We start from the raw sequence: 26,906 nt of genomic DNA, 5'->3' as shown, positions 1-26,906 counted from the left end.
AAGTATTAAATCGCGCTTAAAAATGTTATATTCCGAATATGTAGCGCTGGGATTCGAATCTACGACTGCTGCCTTTATTTTACAACTAACAATGTACATTTGACCCAAGTGTCTGTTTACTTACCAGCACTATGAGGAAATCCAGTATGCACCAGGGATTCGTGAAGTAAAATTTGAAGCCGTAACCGAGCCATTTCATCACCATTTCCACAGTAAAGAACACACAACAGAATATGTCGATACCTCGCACAACACGTAACATAGCTGGTCGTGTCTCAAGATAAACGTCCTCCAGCGCCTAAGCGTCACATGTTGTTATTGTTTAAATATTCATACGAGGGGAATTTTGTAAAAAATCGATTTGTTGAAAGCTTAATGACCAGAGAGCTTGTACATAGCAAATATGAGTATTAATAAGCTGGTCCTTGACTACTTGAATTTTTTTTCAAACTTAGGTATTAGCGAAAAAAAGTGTTTGTACATTAAGCAAGATATTTTTATTTGTGCAATTGCAATGTATTAAACCACCAAAAAGACTTTTTTGTGGCATTTCTTATTTTTCATTTATTTTAACTTGAAATAAATACCAGGGTTGCACTGCTGAGCAGGATGCAGAAAATCACGACGTTGTCGAAATGTCGATGGACGACAATCGCGTGCGACACCTTGCGGATGCATCCCCACACGCCGCGTGAAAGTGGTTCGTTCGGGAAACAGGGAAGACAAGGTTCGATCTGGTGTTTCTGGGAATATTTGAAATGATTAACTTACGAAAAATATGGGTACTGCAAGCAACTGAAGGAATAAAGGATAAAAATAGATATAGGTGACAAACTTAAGAAGAACATTAATTCATAAATGGGATCAGGCCTGAAGCGTATATGCAGACCAGCGATCACGGCACATTCAAATTTAAATCACAGTACGCCAGGCCTATTGAAAGTATCAAACTGTTTGAATTGACAAAAAAACAACCAACAACTTAGATTTAAACACTCAATTTAAAAAATATTTGTTTGTAAAAACAATTTCATAAATTTTTTTTAAAATTGAGCTTACAAGTGAATTGGCCAGAAACACCGAATATTTACCTTGCTCTCATGATCTTCACTCTCTTCTTCCGGAGCTTTTTCATTCTCCTCATCCTTTCTAGCTGCTTCTGCCTCGATTTCCGCTTTCAGTTGCTGCATCTGAAATTCGCAATGCAAGACACAAGCGTAAAAGCAAATGTAATTTTGTCACCAATTTTCTACAACAAAAGTCACAACTCACTTTCTCTTTATCAGATACCGCCCTTCGCACTTTAGCCCACCTTCGTGGCTGTCCGTCAATCACACCACCCTCCGCAAGTGGCCGCTCATGCACAGTTCCGGTATCCGTAATATTCAAAGACGACGCTCTTTGTCTAGAATCACGGCCTTTTTTGCTCAGCTCCACCTCAGACATTGACGTCACACCGACCGTGACGTCATCAGGATCGCTTGAGCGAGTGATGTAACCATTTGTGGAGCGAGGATGGTGTTTGTGGTGGTGTTTATGATGGTGCGAGTGATGGTGCCTGTGGTGTCGGCGATGGTCGCTTTTATGGTGATGTTCCTTATTGTTGTTTTCGTGATTCTCGCCGCTGTCACCATTTTCCAATGCCATATGGTTCGTGATCAGTTGGTCGTCCTCTTTGGGTTCTGCACAATAAATGATTATTAAAGACAAATGATACCGGTAAGAGAGCGTGGCCTCTTTTCAAGCAATTGCATTTTAAAAAGTATATTTTCATGATAGAATCTTAAAACAGTGTTTCCCAACTTATATGAATTCGTGAGTTCCATTCACGAAATGTAACCATGCAGCCCGACAACAAGATAATTTAGAAACTATTTGTAAATTAAAACGGTTAAACAGCAACGTTTCCGACTTTTTACTTCATGAAAGCCGCAATGCAACACTATACCTGCAGCATCATTAGCGTGACAGTCGCCACAGGACGATCGGATTTTGTGAGATTTTGTTCCGTTTTCCATATTTTTCATCTCCACCATAGCTGGTAAGCTGTCAATGATCTTCTTCGGTGATCCACGAACACCGAGTTTAAGAAGGCGACAACAATACGACTGTAAAAAATCAATACGGCAAATTGTTATCAAGCAATCAATTCAGAAAGAAGCAAAAAGGGCTTCAAGATTATATTGTTGGTCTCTAGAAATAAAATTCTCGAACGTTATTCGAAATTTAGATTTAAAATTGAAATTAGAAAAAAAATGGACGTAAAAGCTTGTATGTATTGTGAGCACGTTTTTTAGCAATCGGTTACTAGGCCGCTACTTTTATCATACAACAATTTTGCAGGGTTAATGTTTTATTTTGCTTATTCATTTTTAAGTGCAATTTTTAGCTTTAGGGCGACGATGTGATTTGGATCCCAACAAATCTCTTACGTTGATGGAAATCTTGGAAAGCCGTTCCCTTCGTTTTCTTCCCCACTCGACAAAATGTTCAAAAGCTTCAGTAATGCTGCTCCCCTCATGTTTGCTGTCAAGCTGTCCACTGAACGAGTTGAGGAGAAGAGCAAGAAAGAGATTGAGAATCTGCAATGAAATAGAGTTAGGTGTTGTACTTGCATTTAAACCGATTTAGTTCTCAACGGTGACTCAAGTTGAGACATTGTTCTAAGTACCTCAATTCAAATCCAAAAGAAATTACACACTGCTAATCAATTGAACAATATTAAACTTATAGTTTAGTAAATATTAGTGCTCGGTTTAAAGTTAGCTTACTCGTGGTACGAGTTAACGGTCAGGATTTTGTACAGGAAATTGAACCGATAAAATCGTATGGATATATTTTTGTTTTAACTGTTTTGAAACGAAACTACTTCCATTAGATCAGTGGTTTTTAACTGGTGGTCCACGAACAACTAGTTATCAATGATAACTTTGTATGTGGTGCACAAGACGTCCACCTTTTTTTGATGATAAAATGAATGCAGCATATTATTGATTTTTGTTGGTTAAAATGTTAGATATCAAGAATTTTATTTCCATTCTTGAAAATAGCTTGTGGTGCATGCTGACTTTGCACAGAACTCGAAAAAATGAATCGGGTTTTTCACTACATTCTGGTTTGGTGCTCCATGAGGAGTTGTGAACCACTGTACTAGATCTTGCTCAAACACCCAATATGTTCTCAGGTTAATGTGACCAAAACCAATGTAGCTTGGGAAAACTAAACTATTTTTGCATGCAACAATCATAACTGATAAATTCGCCATCATAACTTACCACCAAGTTTCCAATAACGTAGACAAGTATGAACAACGGAATGCATATCTCCGGTGAACTTATATGAAGGCAGTTGAACATGTTCTCCACCCATTCACCACATTGTATGCGAAACACAACCATTACTGCATGTGGAAAATCCACAAAGTTCCAACGAGGTTGGTTGTCCTGCAAAAATAAATGGATTTGTGTTGTGGTTTTGCACATCCTGAATTTTTTTTCATGGATTTTCTTAAGTTTTTACTTTTAAAAAAAATCGTGTTTGGTGTATGTTGAACTAACAAGAGGTGTAATACCTCTTAAGCATTTATGCTATAGGCTACAAAGGCATAACCTAATGGCATGGTTTGGATTTGGTAGACTAATGCAGACTACTTAAACATTGGTGTTCTTTAAATACTTGATTTCATGCGCTAAATTTAGCCAGTTGGTAAGTACAGTGGCATATGGGAAAATTAATTGGGATTTAGTTTTACATGTATAAAAAATGCACATTTTAACTTACACAGCAACATTAAAAAACATATCAATACCTGATACTTATCGACGTAATCCTGGCGCAGAAGTTGCATTCCAATCAGCGCAAAGATGAAAAGTACGAGCATAAAGACAATGGTGAGATGCCACAACTTTCCCACTGTTTTACCGATGGTGCCCAGCAGTTTGTTCAATACAGGCCACTGCTTCGCCAGTTTCAAGATGCGCATCTGCAACACATTGTTATATTGGACAGCGACCTCACACAGTATATGATCTAATCACTGTGACGTCACATTATTTTCCATGATGATTGTAGTGATAAATTAGGAGTTTTCTGAGTTTGGTCGCAGTGGTTTTCGCTGTTAACATAAAATTTGTCCCCAACTAGACTTAAAATTTGTTTTTTTTATTTATGCTTTTTGCCATGTTTCAAGTGGCAACTTGCATGACCTTGCACTCAGTCTGTTCATTACCAGTTGGTGTACAGTTGCAGTTAACATGATATCCAAAATGCGGTATGTATGTTTCATGATTTCTTATTGCCATCAGTTATGATTGTATTTGAATAAGGCAACAATATAAGTTTATTTTCGAAACTTAACCTTCAACTTTCCAACTACGAAACTTTGGGAGCAAAAATAAAACACTTAAATAAACTTAAATGTAAATTCAAAAGATGCCATCTTACCAGTCTAAATGCCCGAAGGACAGAAAGTCCGTTCATTGACTGTAAAAGAAGTTCCATGCAACTGAAGAAAACCACCACAGCGTCAAATACATTCCAACGTTCACGAAAGTATGTGAAAGGAGTCAGGCCGATTATCTTCGTCACCATTTCAACCGTAAATACGACAGTGAAAAACTGAAAAAAAATAAGGGATAAAATGTTTAAAATAATTCGTCTTTTACGCAATGCAAACATTTTTCTGCAAAGTGCGTTTGTTTGTGTTTTGCATTTTTTGTCGTAAAGATTTTTATTGTTTTGCTTTACCGAACAGTGGCAATAATATTTGAATAAAGCAAAAATGAAGGCAGAATTATCGCCAAAGTTAATTTTATGAAAAAGTATGCAATGGGAATACGTACAGACAAAAATGTAAACAACTTATGGAAACCGATTTATTTTTTAATTTTCGGCATGTGGCGTTTATGCCGCAACCAGTACATTTGCTATAAAACCTCCACTTAAAAATAGTCCATTCACCTTAAGTTTAATAAAGTCTAGTTTATTGGCACAAAAAGAGTGGAAGACACTTACAATGTTGGCTCTCTCGAGCATTGTAGCATAACCTTCCTCCATCGGGTGATACTCAATGCACATGAAGAAAGTGTTGAGTGCGATACAAAGGGTGATAAGTAGATCGGTGAATGGATTTAAAACCACGTTCTCAATCTTGTGCTGGATTCTCTGTTGGATTGCAAAAAAATAGTATATTGCGTACTACGGCTCGAATTCATTAGGTTTTTATGAAAGAGTTTAGTTTTAAATAGACTTTTTTCATTTTGCCTACTTGATTAAATGTAATTCTCCAGGTAAAAGGCGTTAAAATGTTGCCACTTTTACGGTATTCAGCAATTTTTATTTCAAAAGGTCATTTGAATAGAGCTTATATAAGCCAAATAAAAAACTACTGCAATATAGTTTTCACCACATTGTAATTAATCATATCTTAGAAGTTTAGCGTATTTCTATCATGACGTCACAAAAATAGATTTGTCGCCCTAATTTGTTCAAAATCATAGTCTTTGGTGTCGACCTTGCCAATACGTAACTTTAACTGCCACTAAAAATTTGGGATTTTGTATTTGTAAATTAAGAATCTGTTCGTAACGAAGAACTTCTCCCTTTTTCTTTGCGTGATTGCAGCAGAAAGAAATACTAGTTCGGTCCTTATGCTCTATTTGAATAAGGACAAATGCTCTATTTGAATAAGGATAAATGCTCTATTTGAATAAGGATGCCATTTCGGCAACACGTGGTTGTTTATATTTACTGATTCTAATTCTTGAAAACGTTATCAACTCGAAGTAACTGTATTTCATCTTACCACCCATGCATCAGGACAACATCTCCACATTCCAACATTCTCTTTAAACAGAACTCCGAATCTTCGTAACCTCCGCACAAAAGTCTGACGCTTCGGTTTTCGCCTCCTGTAGTTATGCTCTGCGAGGTCACAACCTCATTAATCACAGACGCAAAAAACAAACAAATATAAGACCGGTTAGGCTTACCAGAGGCGTCCAATATTTCATCGTCAAAAAACGAGTAGTCAATCGAGTCCTGAAATAGTGGAAAACATAGTTTTAACTAAAAATAATTCAATCAGAATCAATAGTGGGCTGCAGACAGTACACACTATTTTGACCTATACGATCTCATCAGTGCAGCTGGTGACAAGATATTGGCCGTATGAGTTAATTTAGCCACCTTACGGCACTCCAATTTGTGGGGAATAAATTGAAAAGCCATACCTCACTAAACCTGTTCGATAGTGTTTTAGTTTTTGGCAGTATATAACAATAGGTTTGTGTTATTTTAAGTGAGATTTTTGGTAGTGGGTTCGAATCCCATTGTAGGCAAAGTTTTTCTGGACTAACTCTTAAGTGCCTGCATTGGTGTCAGCACCATACGATTTATATATAAGTAGCAAGCAATGCTCTGTTTACATTTTCTTTGATCAAAGATAGCGAAGCGCAGTCATTACGAAGTGTTATGAACATTTTTCACAAAATTACCAACACAAATGTAAGTTAATAAGCGTATGTACCTGCAAGTAATCGCGCGACCTGCTTTCCATAGCCATTGACGATTTTCGCTTGTACATGCGGGAAGGACGGTTGACAAACGCCGCCGATTCCCCGAAGTCGTCCCTGGGGGATGTTGGGGTTGATGGTGGCAGCGATCTGTCGTCGGTAAAGGCACTTGCTGGCAGCCATTCTACAAAAATACCGAAAATGTCAACTTTGAAACCAATATTTGGTTGTGTTTAAGTTTGGTTAAGTCGCCTTTTTTGATGTGAAAATGTAATTTTTAACGTTAACCAACAAAAAAATACGAAAAACGTTGCAAAAAAGGTACATAAGGTGAAATGTATTGTCAGCAGCGTCTTGTGCACGGTTATGCTTCAAAGTTATAACTTATGTGTTGTTTATCTGACATACTTGTTCACAAATTTCGAAAAAAGTTTTTTTGTGATTTTAGTTCACTCAAATAAACTTACTGTTCTTCCCGTCAGTCATACGAACATCCGGGAGGTTTAGTCGCTCCAGTGACGTATCTCTGTGACGCGACATTGATGAACGACCCGAATGGTTGGTATGGTAGGGGGGCGGAGAGTTCGGGGGTCGGATTTTTTCCCTTCGGGACGATGGGGGTGAATAGGGAACCGACAAAATTGATTTGCTGACGTCACCGTCGCTCACCGGAAGATTCACATCCGCTTCTACAATCTAAAATAACAAAATGTTTGTTTGTTTTTCGCGACAAGTTTTTTGTTAAAAAACTTGAAATTGAAAACTTTCACGAGGCCTATTTTGTAGGTGATTTATTTAGGTAAAGAGTACAAACTAGTCATAACTTACGATATGAATGAAGCGCTCGTCTTTACACCAGTGCGTGTTTCTGATGTATCATCAGAGAAATGTGGTGCATTTTAGGCGAATTATATTTTCCTTTACTTGAAAATGACTGATTTTTTTTCTACCAAGAAACTTTTATTGCTTTCACTGTTTACGATACATCAAATTACGGTTGTGGAGGAATTAATTTTTCAAAATAGTGCAAAAGTAGGCAGCGGAAACAGGAATTAATCGCACGTAAAACTGCGCACGTGAAAAGTTAAACTACTTGGGGTCGATATAGGCATTTTTTGTCGTGAAGTACAGGTTTGAATATCTCTAAGTGCACTCCCATATTACCAACCTGTTGTGACACTGTACCATCACCAATAGACGAGGAGTCGCTAAGTCTACGGACCGGTTGGAAAATAGGCACCTGAAGGTTTGTATTGCTAATCGTGTCTGCAACAACAACAACATAACAATTGCAACATCTCTGGCGTCTCGAACAAGAAGAAAGTTTATGAAAAATGCCTGGCAACAACACTACATGTATTTTTCTGAAAGCTATGTAGAGTATTGCTTTCATTATAACTAATGAGTTTAACGGTAGGTGTTCAAAAAACAGTATTTAAAGTCCAACCTAACTTGAAACCTACCCGCTGAAATGCGCCTGACTTCATCAGAGCGACATGAACATGCAGATTCACAAGCGCTGCACGAATAATCCGAAAAAGTATCTGCTGATACCACTGACTGGCTGCGCAACGCAGAATTTACTGACAACAAGTTTTTGGCATCGAGAGGCTGCGGTGTTACACCTCCATCTGGGACTTCAGGAGATTCTCCATCTGCCGCGGTGATTACGAGCTGGATTTGGGGCGAAGGTGCTCGTTTCGAGTCGGGGTTTGAAGTTTTGGAGCTGAGACTCGGATGTGCCTTTTTGCGTCTGTGTGAATGCCGACTCCGACGTGTGCTCCTTCGTTGACACGGGTGCTGGTGCTGAGGAGGATGGTGAGGATGGGAACTACCGTCATCCGAACAGGAACAGCAATCAGAGCTTACTTGAAGAGAGCTGTAGAAGAGTAAAAAATGAGTACATTCCATTCGCTAAATGCCATCATACAGCGCAAAATGTTAATCTTTACAAATCTCCAAATAGTCTGTACTGTATCTTTCCCTCCTGTAGTAAAAACTTATGTCCATGATAGCTAGGTAAACCTTTTGCAGTAAACTAATAATAAAGCAGCAGGGCTACTCTCTGAGAATCAGTCAACACAAAACCGACATAAAAACAAAATATATACCGTAGACATCATAAGTGTCTGATTCAAATAGAATCTCTATAAATCATAAAACAAAGTTCTACAAAATTCAAAATCTTCATTTTTGTGCTGTAACACGGCTGTAATATCATTATGAATGTATTTAAATCACTAAACATCAATAATTTGAGGCAGAAACACAATAATTTTACAACCTAGGTGAAGGTGCTCTTCGACGCCTCGAACTCATCTTTCGTGACATCACACTGCTTCGTCGCCTTATGTCTGTGTCGTCATCATCAAACACCGAATTGCGTGACGCCGTCATTCTGGACCTTCGTGACGCCATACGACGCCGGCGTCTCGACTCCCGGCCCGACGCGTCACCGATGGAGGCCCGAGTCTCGTGTGATGTCAGTGAAGTGGTGATGAGACCCTTTCGAGGTTTTCCAGCCCTCTCTACGTCACTTTCGCTGCTGTCCATCTCCCCATTGTTACCGCACAATATGCTATGGACGTCATTGTCCAGCTCGACCTAAATGGTCAAGTTTGCAAATAATTGTGTTTTTAACAGATTTTTTTATACTTTATTGATGGTTGCTAACATAGGTTAGAGGTGGAAGTTATTGAAAAAACATTTAAAATTGCACGCGTACAACTGTAGGTTCAACACATCCAAAAACAAAGACCACAAAAAGGGACAAACATATTGAAATTAGGGTTTTTTACCTCATGCTTGTCGGCTTCTCGTTCTTTTGCTTCCTAAAAAGGAAAAAGAAAGAAAATCCTCACTGTTTTATACTAACGTTAGTCAAATGACTGTCAAACTCTAACTTCTCGAAATTCGACGCAAAAAGGATAAATAGAGTACAGTTCATTTTTTGTACGTACAGAGACAATAAACCAAAAATTATCGATCCATATTACGTAACCATGAACAAACGCTGACTCACCATTTCCTCGACTTCTACTGCGGCATGTTGTTCTTCATAAGACATATAAACCACGGCAAGGATGAGGTTGACCAAATAATATGATCCCAACAGTACGACGACTACATAAAATATCGCGTACGTTTTTCCGATTGTGTGAAGTGTCTGTAATAAGGATTCAATATATGTGACCACGTTATGTTTTTTATGTGTTCTGTATGCTAAAATGACTTGCTTTTTGGACAAACATTATTGTATCTTTACGTTCTTTAAAGCTTTCCGATTTTTTTGATATGAATTAGAGCAGTTTTGGACAGCATGTTTTCTCAGAACCTCGGGCTATTTTTATTTTGAATTTTTTTTATCACACTTACCAAATAGTAGAGTCGACCCCATGCGTCTAGTGCCACCAAGCGGAATGAAGTGAGAAAGGCGAGGAAAAAATGATCGAAACTCGTGTAACCAAAGTCTGGGTTGTCGCCTGCCATCATACACTTGTATCCCATCGGACACACGTCGCTTAAAAATAAAACACAAACTTAAATGTGCTGTGTTGGAAAAACAGCTACAAATTTTGAGTCGTAATATTATTTTCTTCGTTTTGATTTACACTTTTTAGTAAGAGAGGCACAAATTAATTTGTAAATGGGTTTTCGTTTAAAATTACAAAAAGATTTAAACACTTGATAGTCAAAACGTGAAAAGGTTTCTTTTGATATTACGGCACGAAGTCATTACAAGATAAGTAGGCTATTGACGACGGTGCGCACTGTTTCGACCTTTGTTTCTTTGAATCGAAATGACAATTTGCTAGTATCTTACATATTAAAAGAAAAAAATCATGCTTTGGTAACCTACATTCAAATTATGAAATGCAATATCTTATTTGGAATGTTTTATGTAACAGCGAATTTTGTTGGATATATTTCACCAGCTTTGTATAAACGCTCACAGTTAAACTTACTTTTCCTCGATTGCGCAATAAATTGGTTCAGCTATAGGTCGGTTCGGTGATCCAACGTAGTAGAAACCTCCAGTGGTTGGCTCAATCATGCAGTAAGTTGAATTGTCGTTTCTCCATTCGTCATCCAGCTCCAACGATAGCTTCTTACGCTCAGATAAGTACACGAAGCTCCTCGTGACGTCATTTGATGACGTAGCCAGATGGAAGGCCACGAGTTGATCGCGATACTTCCAATTCGGTACTGTTGTTTTCCAATGGAGGAGAAGCCGTTGAAAATAATCCAGTCCTGCGGTGGTTTCGTTAAAGTGCCATTCCTTGCCCAGAGACAGTTTCGTTTTTGTGTCACCTTCAGCGACCGATAAGACACACTGTAGCGCGGCAACGTCATAATGGATCGTGACGTTGGTTGAATTTGAATGATGCGTTTTGGAAGCATTGACCAATAGCGACGCCAACGGTGCAGCTTTTAAAGTTAAGCTTCCGTTTGCAAAACAATCGCTGTAATTAGTTGGGACTCGGGTATTGTTTGACACCGTAGCGTTAGTCGCACTTAAAATGGCTGAAAGGAGTCTGGCATCCTCGGCGCTCCACGCTACGCCATCTGGTGGCGGAAAAGTCTGCATCCCAGCGCAGTAGGGATCAGGCTTTAAGGCACTTGCATTCAATGTTGCGTAAACAGGTAAAAAATTCGCGTGCGAGTCAAATGAACTCGCATTGTTAGTAGTTCTAAAATCTCGAAACATGTCTTGAAATGGCAGCCCCGCCGTGGCGTTTCTAGGCCCCACGAATTGAAACATGGCGTTTGGCGGCAATTCTAGCGTCCCGGGTTCCTGGACGCACTTCTGCCGCAAGGTGCCGTGAAAGAGCTGGTATCCGACCAGCGCGAAAACAGAAACCACGAAGGCTGTGAGTAAAACTGCATCTTTGAGCGCTCGTATCGAATGGAGAAGCGCCTTGACAATGGCACGTAGATCTAAAGAAACATTACCGGTAATGGACAACTTGGTTTAGTATAATCTCAGAGCTGTTATATTGGTATAGTTTGGTAGAAGGAATTATGTGATACTTTAATCATTATTAGTCTGCCAGTCAAATAAAAAGGATTGCAAATATTAGTTACATCAAAGTAGATTTTTGTGCCCCAAATTATTCAAGTTCCTTAATGGACCAAAAATATTGCCAGAGAACGTAGAAAAACAATATTCTACCAGAATTTGGAGAAGATTTATTAAAAGACCACGCCCCCAAGCTAGTTGGAAACGCCCACTTTATAACATTCAACCGATATTTTGTTGAACTTGCATCGTAAAATGCGTCTTTGTACTATAAATTAAGTTATAAATTTGCTGATGTGCGCTTTGAATGTTCACAATTTTATAAGGTAATAAAATGTTATAGCGTTGTAAACAAAACTTCAAATATTCGCTGTGTCAAAAAATCGAAACGGAACAGTCTTCATTGGAAAAGTACCGATATGTAAATCAGGCACCAAGAAAATGCATCTAAATTATGGATTATTTTGAAATGAAACCACCAGCAAATAATGGTGCTATCCCAAACTACCAATTTGTTTTAAACTATCAATATTTTGATTCAAATCCAATCAACCGAAACCTCGAACGTGAGCTAACTCAAGGGCTCGACTACATTGATCAACACAAATCAATCCATCACCCCACATGTTTGCTGAAGCAGGCCAAGGACATTTGCCGGTTTAGGGCTGTCAATTTCCCGCCGTAATTTCGATGGGAAACTTGGTCATGACGAATTTTTGGCAAATGTTCTCGAAGACATTCTGATTATAATGTCTGGCATTTTTCATTATCGTTTCTATAAAACAGTGGTTCTTAACCTTATACTGTTTGAATTGGTAGACCAAGAGATGTTTTAGAAACTGGCATATTTGGCGCTTTCTAAAGAACATTCAAGAAACTGGCGAAACCAGGGTTGATTAGCTGGGTCAGTTCAGTTCAATTCTTGATTTTACTTGAATTAAGTAGCCTATAACAGAGAACCAACCACGGACCACCTGAAAATTCCCACCGTACGAGTCGTAATACGTGTACCACAGGTTGAGAACAACTGGTGTAGAGTAAGACAGATTGGTTTCGCAAAAAAACTGTGTGCAAAATTGGTGAAGTTTTGTATCGCTAGGCCTGACTTACCTGGAATCACAGACATGGTTTTGAGTGCTCGGAGAACCCGAAAAGCGCGCAACATCGCCACCTGCTGGCCACCGATGTGGTCACTTGATACAATCGCTTTTAACGATGTGGAAATGACTCTAAAAACAGAAAAATGTACACCATTTGAATTTCCAATGACACTATAATAGCCCAAAATATGTTTTTTCGCTAATTTAAATTGGCCCAAAAAGTTTTAGAAGTTTGAGAGATCAATCAAATTCTATTTGAATAAGATTGTTAATGTTGATTTTTAGGCAAAATTTATAAATTTTATTGTATGAGGCCAGAACACTTAGAAAATGGTGTGTATCTAATACGCAACTAATAGTTATAATCTAATCTAATAGTAATTCCGTGTTTTACGATATAATTCAGCTACTACAAACATCATACACCAATCACCCAAGAAGATTCGATAAATAAGACATAAAGCGTTGTATAAAACCTACTCAGCCATTATGACTATAAAATCCAACCAATTCCACGGATCTCTGAGATACGAAAACTGATGAAGAGCGAATCCACGGGTGATGATCTTTATGGCGGCTTCGATAACGTAAATGGCGGTAAACACGTGTCTGTTAAAAAACGAAAGGTCGTGAGTTCGAGCCCCGCTAAAGGGAGGAGTATGTATTTTTTTAATGTGTAATCTCTTTCTTTAAATATTTTTACCTAAAGACCCTTTTTTTAATGAAACAAAACAAGTTAATTAAAGAAAACTTCGGATTGGGTTTTTAATTAAAAAACCATTTATCGATTAATTTTAAAATAAGTATCAAACAGTATGGCTTTATATACAAGTTTTATCTTTCTAAATCAGTTGCTTTGTTTCGTCAAAATGCTCGTTTTAATTCATAGTAACCATAAATCAACAATATTCATTTATGATTATGTTCTTTAAAGATACATGTAGTATCTTACTCTAAGTAGTTTTCGATCCACCACACCGGCTCTGCCGGCACCATACAAGCGCAGTTGCATATAATGACAAACATAATGAAGTGGGCAAACATCGGGCGAATGTAGAGGTCGGCCGCGGCAGATCGAAGCCTATTCGTCGGATCGAAGAGGAATAACGACCGGGCTTTGCTGAAACGGAAGATGGACCCTTGCTTGTTGACCATCACGTATGTCTAAAAAAAGAAAAACTAATTTTAGGCTGTTTTAGCACAGAAAAATGAATAAGCTGGTCGTTTATAGAAGTGAAGCGCTGCAAAATTCAAATTTTGTGAAAATATCCTCAATCCTTGATTAAAATTATTCAACACTTAATTTAATTATTAATCTAAAATTATGGGATAGTCCCAACTTGCATCTGTTATTTCTTGGATAAGGCGATAATTGGGTGCTTTTCCTTTTAAGGTTGAGATGATTATAGTCTAATAAAAAAATCTTTGTCTCTGCTAAACTATCGCCTGAATTTGTTTGTTTCGTTTTGTTTTTGCAGTGGGGACGATTACTTTATTTGATGGGGTATTGAACTACAGTTTAAGGTCAATTCAAGTAAAGTTGAACAATATCACATTGTGTTATATACGTCTGCGTTGCGTTATATGTTTACGTGTTAGTTTTAGTGAAACCGACACAAACTCAGCCAATTGTAGTATGTAACATATTAACGGATTGTAGCTAATCTTGGCGGATGGAAAAAAGTTGTAAATCCAGACTTTATAGATGAAAATAGAGACCAACGAAATATTTCCCTTTCCTATGGGCAAATCTGTTTCACCTCTTCTGCAAAGTGGTCTTGTAAAATATGCACAATTCCGCCAATTAGGTCAAAAGTTCGTGAAATTGCTTCTCGACCATTCCATTTTCCCCTGTGTCCCTGAACAAAACGCTCTCCAAAGCTTCTAGGTTCATTCTTTGGCGCCAAAGACACGCCATGGCTTGGTTCTTGACCCGTGCGTTTTTGTCCCAACTTATTTGATGACATTGCGCGGCGATACGATCGTCGGTTTCTCGCCGTTCGTTCTGACTCCGGTCCTTGTGTTTGTCTGCATGCTGATTCCACAATATCAGCGAAATGCACGCTATGCTGGCTCGTGGCACCTGGGCTCTTCAGGGCGCTGTTTGGACTTCGCGGGCCTTCAGGGACACATAACCCCGCCACAGGCAAAAGTAATTGTGGTTTATTTTGAGTTTGGTTTGTAGCGGAAAGAAGCGTGGACCTGCTTCCAACTGAATAAGACATCGTTCCAGCGTTGGCATCAGTCAGATCTGCCCCCTTTTGTCAGTGGGGGCAGCAAAGTTTGAAAGCAAGGGTAAAAATGCTTGTTTTTTCCTGCAGACTGCGTGTTAAGCATAGGAACTGCGACCTAAGACACTAGCTCACGCTGCAAAAAACATTACATGAAACCTATTGATCATGTTGCACGTATGCTGGCAAAAATATAAAGCAAAACTGCAGCAGCTTGCAAATGTTTCAATAAACGTTCAAGGCAAAAATACCTTTGACCTCGAAACTCTTACCGTACACAGCAAGTGAGGAAAACATATGCATATGTCAGTGTTTGACACCGTGTTCTCGCGACGAAAAAATACATAAACTGATCCCATGAACATACACAGGGTATATTACACCTTGGAAGATTAAAAAACTTTACACAAAACGATTCATGAATCCCTTGATGTTTGTTCTTAAGGACGCGCTTTCAAGTTTAGCTTTAATACTACAAGCAACCACATGCAAGCGTTAGATAGATCAGAGCGATCGACAGGATAAACCTTATTACCCTGGGAAGCCTAAGAGACAAAGATTGTCCCCTTTGTTGTTGAATGTAAACAAGCTCTTTAGCGGCACCTGGAGGAACAATATAGCTGTACAGGCACACAAGAGCTTTGATCATTGACAGAAGAAACTTATCAAAACAGATGTCTTGAAATAGCACTACCTTCAATTGTTTAATAAAACGCTGAACCGTATGAATTGGCACAATATTAAGCCAATTTGAGATAGTTGCTTTCAGTATGTGATAACAAAAAAATTCGACAGACAACGAAAAACAAATATGCGGGTAAAGAACTTTAGTATAATCAAATGAAAATGCAAGTAAAAATGCTTACATAACATTTCAGGTTTTGGAGATGAAATGCATAGAACCTCACCAGGTCGCATTGTGTCATGTAAATAAATAATTCATAAGCACGATTTCGTTTATAACTGGTGAATAGGAAGTTAATTGCGTAATTATGTGACCTTTTGAACTCGAGAAAAAAATGTGCAGCCTGTATACAATAATCTTAAACATTAGTTTAGGCAAATAATTAGGAATTATAAGTTTGTTTTTGTACAGTGCGAAAGCCGGCAATTATGGCTAGAAATTTTTAGGAACATATTTCATAAAACCATGCCACGTAGGCTGTGTTTTTTTTTTATCGAAATGAAGCATCGAACTTAAATAATGTTCATTTTTATTAGGTTTAGATCGACAAAACAGAGACTTTTCTTTTTTAGGCAATGTAACGAAAAAACACAACGTTTTTGGGGGATAAAATCCGCACTTAAACATCATGATATGATTCCATACGATTATTTTAATTGAGTAGCAAATGATTTGCGTTTGATACATATAGCCATGTTTAAAACCCAAGTAGTCATTTTTGCGACGTCGAATATGGGAGGGGTTTCTATAATATTTGTTCCCAAACTGATATTGAATATGATTAAGTATTTCCAAACACAAAACTTTCTGTCGAATTCATTTGAGCCAAGGGCAAATAGAAAGCAAGCGTGCCAGCAAACCAAGCCGACAGACGCGTAATTTATCTAATACCCGTGCGGATGTGGTAACACATGTGAGAGCCAGACTGCTGGTAACGCTAGAACACAATGCATTAGAGTTGCTTGATTGCTTGCAGTATTTCAACTGACGTTCGTCTATGTTAAGGATTTTGGTCTTTGCTGGGGCGCCGAAACCGCTGTTAAATTTATTAAGACTTTCCTTTTAGACGTTTGGTTCGCTTGTAAATTCAGTTCCGACGGTTTTAAGTGGGGATATTTTTGGATTATGGCGTATATAAGCTTAAAGAGCAAAATTTATCTATAAAATAAAAAGCCTTCCCGCAGATCAACCCTTTCATACTTGGACAATGGTTGAAAAAACAACCTAAATATACTAACATGCGAAATTCCCTCCATAAAACTAACTTGGTCGTAGTGCGTAACTTTATTGCCTTAAAATCATGTTTAAAGCACCTTTAACAAAGTACATTAAAAATAAAACGTTCATTTTAATAATTCAACACAAAACTTCTTGATTAAAGCGTATTTTTTAAGCCGCAGTCACAAAACGTTATACAATACTGTATATAGCTGCAGCGCGTACAGCCATTGTCCACCAGTTGCATCATTCACTATTTTGCGCTCCATAACGTTTAACGTTGCGCAGCTATTTCCGGCTTGGTAACTGTTTTAGTGCAATTTTGTTGATAGGTTGTCTATCACTAAGCGAAATAAGCTCAACTCAAACCTTGCTCGATTATTTACATCAACGTCAAAAACAATTTATCAAACATCCACATTTTAACTCTGGCTGCAAGAAGTGAAAAAATTCAACACTTTTACTCTTTTTTTTAGTCATAAACAGATCAGACTCATAAACTGGTCATTTTTGGCCAACTTGGTCTGCTTTTCTCGGGCAAATTATGACGGAGAAAACGTACACTCGCACTTAGCTTGTTTACAACAGTTGCAACAACAACAAAAACGTTAAACAGCTTCTGCCTCGTTAAACTTGGCTATGTGGTATAGCAAAATATCATTGGAGCAATCTCTAAACACGAGAAAGGCCATCCTGAACACCCTTACGATCTTTCTTTTTGACTCATCTAGCACAAAAATGTCGACTGCTGTGTTAAATCGTAAAACCGAGGCAAAGTACCGTCTTGACCCAAAACAACAAATAGCACAAGCACTGCGACTTGCCTGCGCTAAATTGAAAAGCTAACACTTAGTCTGTTCTGTATGCAAACATTAAGACGTAGAGGAAATAGGAAACTGTGAAAAGACACCAATTTAGGTTTTCCGTCACTGCCAAAGCCAAGTGGTGGGTCGGTTGGATAAAAAGAGCAAGGCCGCTTGGCTGGGAGCTATCCTTTTTCATCGTTACGTAAACAGTCGTAACAATGCTATTTCGTGGTCTGTGGCATTGGCGGCGGCGATATACGTCTGGAGTACTTCGTGCACAGAACTTTTTTGCCTAAGAAAATGAAAAACTAACACTATTGGCCCATGACAAGTTGTCTAAAAATATTCAAAAATCAGGTATATTTTAAGAATTTACACTCGAATGACTGGTTCTGTCCTTAATAGCGCACTTACGTGACAAAAATACTGCATTCTTACTTTGCACTTGTAATTAAGCAAGTTTAGACGAAGTCATTACACGCAAAAAGTTGACTCGGCCGAAGGCTGTCACTAACCTTTGATTTTGCGGTATTTGAAACCCAAATTATTGCCTGAAAGGATGTTAACAAACTCAAAAAACACCGTGGAATGCTGCATCGCGGTTTGAAATGTGGTACCAACGTGTCATTTGGGTCCACTGTTAATTTGTTTGGAGAGGCGCGAAACTGACTTGTCTTCGTGGATAATTACAGCGCAATAATATACACATTTTTTTTAGCAACACCAAGTTTTTCATTGCAGAGTTGCAAGTCGGGCCTGGCTTTTTAGGCCGGGTTCCGGTTTAAGTTTAAATAAAATGGACTTGATTTGGGCGTGACTTCAGGATGCATTTGTGCCGCAATTTCACCAATTTTCGGGTCTAAAACAGACTCTGCTTGAAAAAAGGGGTTCGGGCGCCAGTTTCAGGCAAGATTATTACTTTGCTATATTGATCGCCTGCAACTTCTCAAAAAAAATTGTATTTACAAATTTTAAACTGCAGTTTAAGCAAATTTATAAAACGATTTGTTATTAAATTCGGTTTCAAGCTATAAACAGCGCGAAGCCGGACCCTAATATTTTTATAGTTCGACCTTGGCCCAAAAGTTGGATTTATCGACATGAAATAACGACGTTCAAAATCAGTCCCAACTTAATCCTGTTTTATTCAAACTTAGGGCAGGACTTTTTCAACGATTTGGACAAAACGTTACAAAAAATCAGTCTGGTGAGTCGAAAGGTTCGTGGACGGAACCGATGAATCAATAATGCGTTTACTTATGCAACATCCTCAGGTCATAATTCGATTTGTGACAGTTTGCATGAGTATCCTCTGCGTGAACTCGAAATATTGTCACAACAACAAAGACGTAAACCCATTATGATTATACTGTACGGTTCGTGTGTGTCCATTTTTTAGAACAGCGAGATGCACTTTTTTTTCTAAAAAGTTGAAACTTGCGTAGGAAAGTATACTAAGCAATACTAAATACTAATTGAAATACTAAATACACCGTCTTTGAAAAATATAATAAAAAAAAACTGTATTCGGTAGTAGATTTTAAATTGGCGTTCGAAGTCCACAAACGCAGTAACTCGTAAAATTAAACAATGCTCTTATCATTTTACATCTGTTATTTTCTAAATAACTTAATTATTATTATTATTATTATTTTTTTTTTTTTTTTTATTTCTTGCTTAGAACTGAGGATGCCATTAAATCGGCAAAATCCATGTTATTTACAATACATTGCAAAACGAAAATACAGACTGATTTAGGTCTACTGAAAGCTACCGTTTACTATAAACCTCTTGCAGTTTTTTTTTTTAAATATAATACTGAATCAAACTAGCATAAGTTGAAATTGACGATTCATTTCCCCTGAACCACATCAATCTTACTTAAAAAAAATTCCGGAGAATTAGGTTCACGGCCGATAGCAAAGATGCAATCATATGCGAATAAACCGGAAATAAGTAAAAAAATAAGTTCTCCACGCCTGCATATATATCGTGACTCCTGCGAAACCGACCAAACTTAGGCGTATAACCTGGCGGGGATCATTACGCATTCGTATTTAAGTGTAAATTTTGGTCCTTGAGAGATAAGTTTAGCACATTTTTGAAAATGGAAAAGTCTCTCCCAGTCTTTTCATCGGCAATCAGGTGTTAAAAACTTTTCGCAAAAAATTATGACGGTTTTTGGAAGTAAAAGTCAACAGCAGACAAATGACGCCACTACTGTGGGATTCTCACAAGAACCCATGCGATATATTGGAAAGGGTGCGTGAAAGCGTGTGAAATTTAGCAACGACCATCAAAATGGAATATAATGGGTGGCCTCAAAGTTTATAAAACATACATTGATTGGCATACACCATGACGTTGAGTCATGACTATCATAAATGTAAAAGGGTGGAGGACTTCGGACTGACGTCACACGCATTAAAAAGATGACGTCATTTCGGTCAAAGTGCAAATTTATTTTCGAAATACTGGGCCTTACAAAACAAAAAAATTGTAAAAGTCCAAAGAAAAACGTGATTGTGTTCATCGAAAATTAGATTCGTTCGTTAAATTGTGTGAGAAAAGGCTTTTGAAAGCTAGCATAGCGAATTTGCACGCAAAGACGTTTAACTGCGTAAGTTTCCCGGCCAAACTGTGGCGAAAAAAAGGGAGGTAAGTTTATAAACTGCCCACGGTCGGTCGTCAACGCACGGTCAAATGATTCGCACAATTACCTACACTCGTAACAAGCGTGAAAGACTCATGAGCGAAAACAACACGTTTTGTGGCTGTAGCCGAATTCGAGTTGTAACTTTAGCTTATGACACCACTTCTGATGCAAAAAAAATCTTTTAGTTTTGTGAAATTTGAGACAACATGGGCCGCTTACCTATTTGCAAAAAAACTAATACTTTCCCAAATAAAGTCATGGATTTTTCTTTGGTATTTTACGCACAATTTAGTTATTGCGGTCAAAGCAGCTGTAGTCGATAAAAACTGAAAAGTTCGTTTAAGGTACATTCCACTTCACTCCACGAAACGTTTTTACCCTTTTGAAAATTACCACCCCAGTTTCAGAATTTCACATACTAAACGTTTTGGCAAATCATTTAACAAAATTCAGTGCATAAAAACAACTCAACGTTCCAAAACACGCGAAAGAAACACATGGGTTCAACCTATTTTGTCGCGACAGAAAATCCCAGAATTAAAACAGCGACGGAGCGAATAAAGTTTACGATGTGCGGTGTGACACAGAGAGCCCACCTTGTAGAGTTATTCGAGTCAAATTCAATTATCTGGCTTCGGCTGAAGAACATGAAAAGCTAAATCCTTGTTTGTGGCAGAAGAAGCCAGTTTACCGTTTATCCAGGCCGAAGCAGTTTTCCGACGACTTAACAGGATAAAATAAATTTTCTCACAAGAATGTTTTTGTAGCTAAGTCGAGCGTAGCCAATAAACGCCATGACACGACCGGTAGCGGCACAGGCGTAATTTAACGGAACCGACAGGGATTGGTTTGTTTTAAAAAAATGGGAGAGAAAATTGTTTTTTTCGCGATTTGTGTCGTGGGAGGCTAAAATAATTTGCCTGGATAGTTTGTTTGGTTGTGTTACGCTACCTTAGTGGAATTGTTTTGTGTTTGTTTTGAGTTGTAAGTCGGATTGGAATCGGTAGCAAGGGCGCTCATTGCATACAGTTTGTTGGAACAGGTGCTGCGTGTTGGTCAAGGCGGAAATTTTTTAAGGCGTAATTTGGTTCGCACTTGAACCCATTTTAAACAAGGCAATTACACAGAATATATTAAAGAGAAAATGACTCAAAAAGCACACAAAATTTGCGCTTAGTACATGAAAAACGTTGTAGCCAAAGTCTATGCGTTATACACACTACTTAATAGTCCACCCGGATCACTCAACGACAAACAAAAATACTTTCCAATTTTATGTTATTTTTTCTAATTAATTTGTTTTCTGCAAAAAATAAGCCAAAACCTAAAAATAAGGAAAAAAATAAATAAAAATCTTTAACAGAAACTGCCTAGCCCAATATTTACCACCAAACCTTTCGGTAAACACAAAATGCTAACCGAAGCCAAACTTTTAGAAGTAGCTACATTTTTAGCGCATAAAGTGGTCAAATAAGTTCGCCTAAGGTTAATTATTTCAGCTTCACGGTCTAAATCATTTCTCAGTATAAACAAATCGGATAATAGAAAAAAAATTAGACGCAAAACGTACACGCTCAGCGTAAACACATTCTTGTGAGTTTACTCCAAATCGGAAAACACGTTTCCTTTTTGCTATTTGGATTTTCTCCAACGGTGTATGTTTTTGCACGACTGCCTTATCAGCTTTTCTGATCAGCAACAATCGGACTAAAAACGAAATTGTCATTAAACCAACAAAACGCACCCTTTTCGCGGTGAACTTCCTTAAATGGCTTTAGCTCCGCCTTTACTGGTAACAAACACACCCAATGAACAGAAAACCAACTAAATTGTCCAGACTGATAAGCTCTAGCCGGACGGAAGACATTAATATCACCGGGGCGCAAAAGTTTATTTATCCCCCACCCCCTATTTAGTGCGTGTCTCATATTTCCGCTGGGTTTGGGGGCAAGGGTTTATTTATGCTCTGCCCCAACGACTATTGGCGTAACGATTATGTTACGCAATTGGAATTTCGTCACAACAAATTTTCCCAACGGTTTGTTCGCAAAGAAAACACATTGGTTAAATTGTATGGCAGTGTTATTCGTTTTATGCGATATCCATAAGGGCCCAAAGCTTACGCGCAGAAACGGAGTTATTTTCTTAATTGCAAACCCAAAAGTTAGAAACAAAATTATCTTTCAACAAACCTGGTAAATTTAATGCCGAAAAAGGGTACTAACAAACTGAAAAAACAAAACAAATTACCACCAGATAGCCGTATTTCATTAGCCTACACATGCATGTGATGTAGTTTAAGTGGCAAATTGGCTCCAAACAAAAAAAAACTCCTTTTCTCCATTGCTTTTTGCTATTCATAACACCATCCAGAAGCCAAGTCCATGATTAGGTCAACTAGTACGCACTCAAAAACGCAAAGTTTGACATGACTTCCGTATCAAGTTGCAGACGAATTGGCCTTGGTTCACGGAATAGCGACGATATGTAGAAGCGTCCGTTTGTAAAGTTTTCTTTGCAGTGTATACTGATACGCAATCATGGTCAGTTGTTTTAACCATTAAATGGAGTTTGGTATTACCTTTCTATTTTGGCTGCAAATGCAGGGTTTGTGCGGTAGGAACAGATTGGCTGGGCTAACGAAAAACGTGCCATCGGCTGTGTTTTGATAATTTTTCGTGATATTTTTTCGTAATTTTACGTGTTATTGAAAAGGCCGAAATGGGACAAAACGAGTTGAGGCAGTTTCCAAAAAAATTGGGTACCTAAATAATGCCTATAACGGTAGTTGACCAAGTTACTTTTAATACTAGTGTGACCGCAATGCTGATAGCTTCAGTCGGTAAGGATTTTTCATTGTAATTTTATTCTGTTGTGGTCATTCTTAAGTGGGATTTAAGTCTAACACGTTCGTGTGTCCAGACCAAATGCGAGTTTGTACGGGGCTCAGAATACCAGGCGCTTAATTCACCATGAAACTCGTCTGTTCGGAAGACGGATGGACTTGCATGCGTCTGCAGGTCTTAGAAGATAAACAGAAGACAAAATGCGATGAACTGATTTACGAAAGAGCTTTGTACAGTAATTTGTGATCAAAAACTGTCTACATAAAGCAAGAGCAAAATTATATGACAAAGTAGGTTCATATTTTAGTTACATAAATTGTTTCTTATTAAATATTCTGCTGTAACTGTATAAAGTCTAATCTACGAAGAAATCTATGCAGTCTTATAAACCCATGATTCTTAACCCTTTGGGTACTCTTACCCCTTGAGCTTTGGCGAAATTTATTAGCACCTCTGGTCTACAATAACATATTTTTTTTCGTATTCACTGGTTCTTGATATACGTTATTCGAAAAGTATTTTAAACCACACTTAAACTTTACTCTTTCATAAAAAAAGTGTTGGTGTTCTTATACTCCCAATTGAGAATCCCTACATGTTTCACAGTTCTAACTGGGATACACTGAACAACATCCTTTTTTAACTGAATCATAAAAACATCTGGCACACAACGACTGGTGCTGACGTTGTGGCTGCAAACGGTGTCCACTGTTTTTAATTTTTTCTGCCACCACTGCGGCCGTATCTGGGATTTTGTGACTATTTACAGTTTATTATTTTTCCTTTACTAATTTTCTATGATTCGCTTGATGTAACCTAAATAAGTTGATATTTACAAATGAAGAATTCAACCGTTCGTTTTTTGTACAAATCACTGAAGTACTGGATTTTACCCTGATTTAAACTGCAGATAGGGGTTGTCGAGGACCATGCAAGGAAAAATGCTAAAATATTCGTGTACCGTATCCATAATGTACAAGGGTATCATGTTACACGACTCGGGCAAGTGGACTAAGGCTTTGCGATGGGCATAAAGAGGTGTAAACGGCATTTACTGGCCTGAACAAAATCAAACCCGGGCATGGTGTATATTAAGGCACTACCTTTCCAGTAGGATGCAAGTAGCATTTTGTAAGTCTGTCTTGACAGTTAAGTCCAATTTAAAACAGTGATCTAAAAACTCTGTTGCGCAAGTTCCTTTTGTTTTCTCTCTTAGCTGCAAGATGTTGGTCACATTGCTTACTTTAAAATTGTTATCTCATGACAGATTTACCTATACCACTGCACGTTATCGCTTTACCTTAAAAAGTTTCCCTCAAAAGAAAACCTACGCAAATAATGGCTTTACAGAACAAATGTATATCCCTACAGTATCTTGTTAAGACATAGATGAATTGCTGGGATCAGCCCCGAAGCGTCGATGCAGGACTGGCGTAGTACCAGGCACTTTAACATGCATTCTGTACAGACCTGGAAAGACGGTCTAAACATCACAGTCACAGTCTTATAACTTTCGCTCGACAAGGCGTTAAACCACAAGAGGGCATCCATCTCGCAGCTCCCGCGTTTAGACCTATCGCATTACATCTCCAGTAGCCTTTGCCTAAGCTAATCTTTCACGTAACTTCACTGGCTCGTGGAAGCCAGGGTCAGCCATGCTGCTGACGAGGAGTTGTTAGTCATAGACGTTTCGTCATAGTTACTGGGATTCTTTCAGTTGTGGTGCGCAGGCCAAGTTGCCCCTCTCCCGAATTAGCAAGGATGTTTTTCATTCAGCAAACGGAACTGGCCACAATCGGTATAGCGTTGCGCCGTGTGTTGGAGAATTGGGTTTAGAAGGATTTCAAAACGCTGTTTGCACGGTAACTGACTGGGCTCCGATTTCAAAACAAATGTTCAGAACACGCTTGCATATTTTGCTGCAACTTCTGTATTGATGACCCATGTGTTTTTTCTCAGAACTATGTTCCGTTGTTTTTTCAAAGCCTTCACACAAGCTAGGAGTTGAACAAAAGTAAGATTCTTTGTTTCGTCTATTGTTGATATAATTTGAATCTTACACTAGGCCACATTTCCAACTTTATCTGTTTTATTCTTGTATTTTTATCTACAAAACATTATGTTCCAGGCGCCCAAAATGTGCTATTTTTATGTCAGGACATTTTTATGACGAGTCTTCACAAGATTTTACTTAAATATTCAATTAAATATTCACCAAAGCAGTGAGTAAGCTTCAGCATAAAAACAAACACGTTCGCCTGAGAGCTACAAAGTTAAAACATTCTACACGAAGCACCTGCTACTCTTCCAAATGACAATTTGCAACAACGACGGCAGTCTTGCAGCGAATATTGCTTTACTATGTACAACACAAATAGCGGTCGTATTCCAAAACCAATTCACTCCCTACTTGGTATTGACACTAGTTCTAAACTTTTTTACTTTCACTCTTTGCGAAAGTCTCACAGTTTCACATGAGTTCAACTTGGGTCTGATCTATTTACCCAATGCCGAAGGTCAGCCCTGGCCATGCTCTTAAAGTTCTTAATCCAACAAATCAAGACCTATAATGCCTAACCGTGAAGTTATTACAACATAATTTTTCAAACAAAAGTGTGTCAAAGAAACAAAGGAACTTACAAAAAACTAAGACGCAATCACAAAACCTTCTTTGCTACATCTTTAAATTACTGATCTTTAAGAGCAAGCGCCCTATGTCCAAAAATGCTGTCAGTGTAATTCTTTCAAAAAACAATAAAACATTTGCTTGATTTAGAAGACCGTTTGTTAAAAAACTTGTAAAACAATAATCCCTAAGAAAAGTTTTCAAGTAAAAAAGTTACTTTCGCCGTGCTATCAACGTGCTCAAAGAATACTGTACCTACTCTTGCTGTACCATTTTTTTCAATTGCAGGCGCTGCCTTCTGCAAGTTATCAGATGTTTTTATCGCGATGGCGAAATGACTAATGACAATTAACCCAAGGGTACTTGTATGACGAACTCGTTTTCTGTCGACAAAGACATGGTCGAGATAGTAGTGGCGGCAGTCGCAATACATTAGCAACATACCATTGTGACGATGCATTGATAACAAGCATGAATATTCCAAACGCGACTGCCAAGGCGTCTATTTGTATGGGTCATACAAATTTTATAGTGAACAGCCACAAAAGTGACTCATACAGCGGCTTGGTTTGCAAAAACCTGCAAACTACACGAAACAAAAACTGCCAAGCTGTATTTTAACTGAAACCTCGATCTCCAAACAGCGTAAGTTTGTGAGTAAAGTGTACCCTTTAGTGTTTAGTATCAAACGTTTGACAACAGTAAAACAATGGAAGTATAGGTTTAGCTTCCCGTAAGGTCGTAAAGTAAAAAAGGAACTCCCTAAAACCGTTTGTTCTGCGAAAACAAACTTCACAAAAAGAAGAGAAAGCACAAAATAATGTTTCAAGAATACCATAGTTTGTTCGAAAAAGTTGCATATATTTTCTGTGCTTGCAATATTGTACACATATTTTTTTGACCAACAACAGCCAAGCAAGCAGCGAACGGCCGTACTGATTCGTTACCACCAGACAAGGTAACTAATTTCAATTCTTTAAAAATATTTGCAACAGACTAATCTTTCAAGCGCACTGTGCAATATTCATCGGACCCAACCAGACTTTTCTGACACCACCTATGACGTGCAGACTTTCGTCATACGAGACAACGCTGGTCGGTTCACCTTATCACCCAGACAAGCGAGAGACGAGACTTTTAACTGAGCCAAGCGGCCTCGCTAGTGAACTGCCGCACGCTTTTCTGTCGCCTATCTTTCGTCGCTGT

The 26,906-nt window shown here is 38.2% G+C and overlaps 1 protein-coding gene across 8 annotated transcripts in view; it reads right to left on the bottom strand.

Moving 5' to 3' along the window:
• Window positions 1–26,906, bottom strand: part of LOC145217133 (sodium channel protein type 1 subunit alpha-like) — a 69,436-nt gene that overhangs the window by 9,641 nt on the left and 32,889 nt on the right. For 7 of the 8 annotated variants that reach the window (XM_080084552.1, XM_080084549.1, XM_080084545.1 and 4 more), the window contains 24 exons: window positions 13,585–13,796; window positions 13,113–13,241; window positions 12,643–12,761; window positions 10,478–11,450; window positions 9,888–10,032; window positions 9,535–9,678; window positions 9,311–9,343; window positions 8,797–9,116; window positions 7,976–8,391; window positions 7,681–7,778; window positions 6,980–7,208; window positions 6,527–6,696; window positions 5,991–6,039; window positions 5,804–5,922; window positions 5,014–5,163; window positions 4,444–4,617; window positions 3,809–3,982; window positions 3,276–3,443; window positions 2,433–2,582; window positions 1,949–2,108; window positions 1,273–1,682; window positions 1,092–1,190; window positions 588–743; window positions 125–298 (listed from right to left, as the gene is read on the bottom strand). In XM_080084552.1, the coding sequence (XP_079940678.1) occupies window positions 125–298; window positions 588–743; window positions 1,092–1,190; window positions 1,273–1,682; window positions 1,949–2,108; window positions 2,433–2,582; window positions 3,276–3,443; window positions 3,809–3,982; window positions 4,444–4,617; window positions 5,014–5,163; window positions 5,804–5,922; window positions 5,991–6,039; window positions 6,527–6,696; window positions 6,980–7,208; window positions 7,681–7,778; window positions 7,976–8,391; window positions 8,797–9,116; window positions 9,311–9,343; window positions 9,535–9,678; window positions 9,888–10,032; window positions 10,478–11,450; window positions 12,643–12,761; window positions 13,113–13,241; window positions 13,585–13,796 (4,971 nt within the window). Of the gene's footprint in view, window positions 1–124; window positions 299–587; window positions 744–1,091; window positions 1,191–1,272; window positions 1,683–1,948; window positions 2,109–2,432; window positions 2,583–3,275; window positions 3,444–3,808; window positions 3,983–4,443; window positions 4,618–5,013; window positions 5,164–5,803; window positions 5,923–5,990; window positions 6,040–6,526; window positions 6,697–6,979; window positions 7,209–7,680; window positions 7,779–7,975; window positions 8,392–8,796; window positions 9,117–9,310; window positions 9,344–9,534; window positions 9,679–9,887; window positions 10,033–10,477; window positions 11,451–12,642; window positions 12,762–13,112; window positions 13,242–13,584; window positions 13,797–14,392; window positions 14,969–26,906 lie in introns of those variants that run through there. The other variant, XM_080084550.1, reaches the window with a different exon arrangement.

The sequence above is a fragment of the Phallusia mammillata genome, chromosome 1 (assembly GCF_965637545.1).
Source record: "Phallusia mammillata chromosome 1, kaPhaMamm4.hap1.1, whole genome shotgun sequence".
Lineage (NCBI taxonomy): Eukaryota > Metazoa > Chordata > Ascidiacea > Phlebobranchia > Ascidiidae > Phallusia > Phallusia mammillata.
The sequence above is the reverse complement of the archived record's forward strand: the minus strand, read 5'-3'. Positions and strand labels throughout refer to the sequence as shown.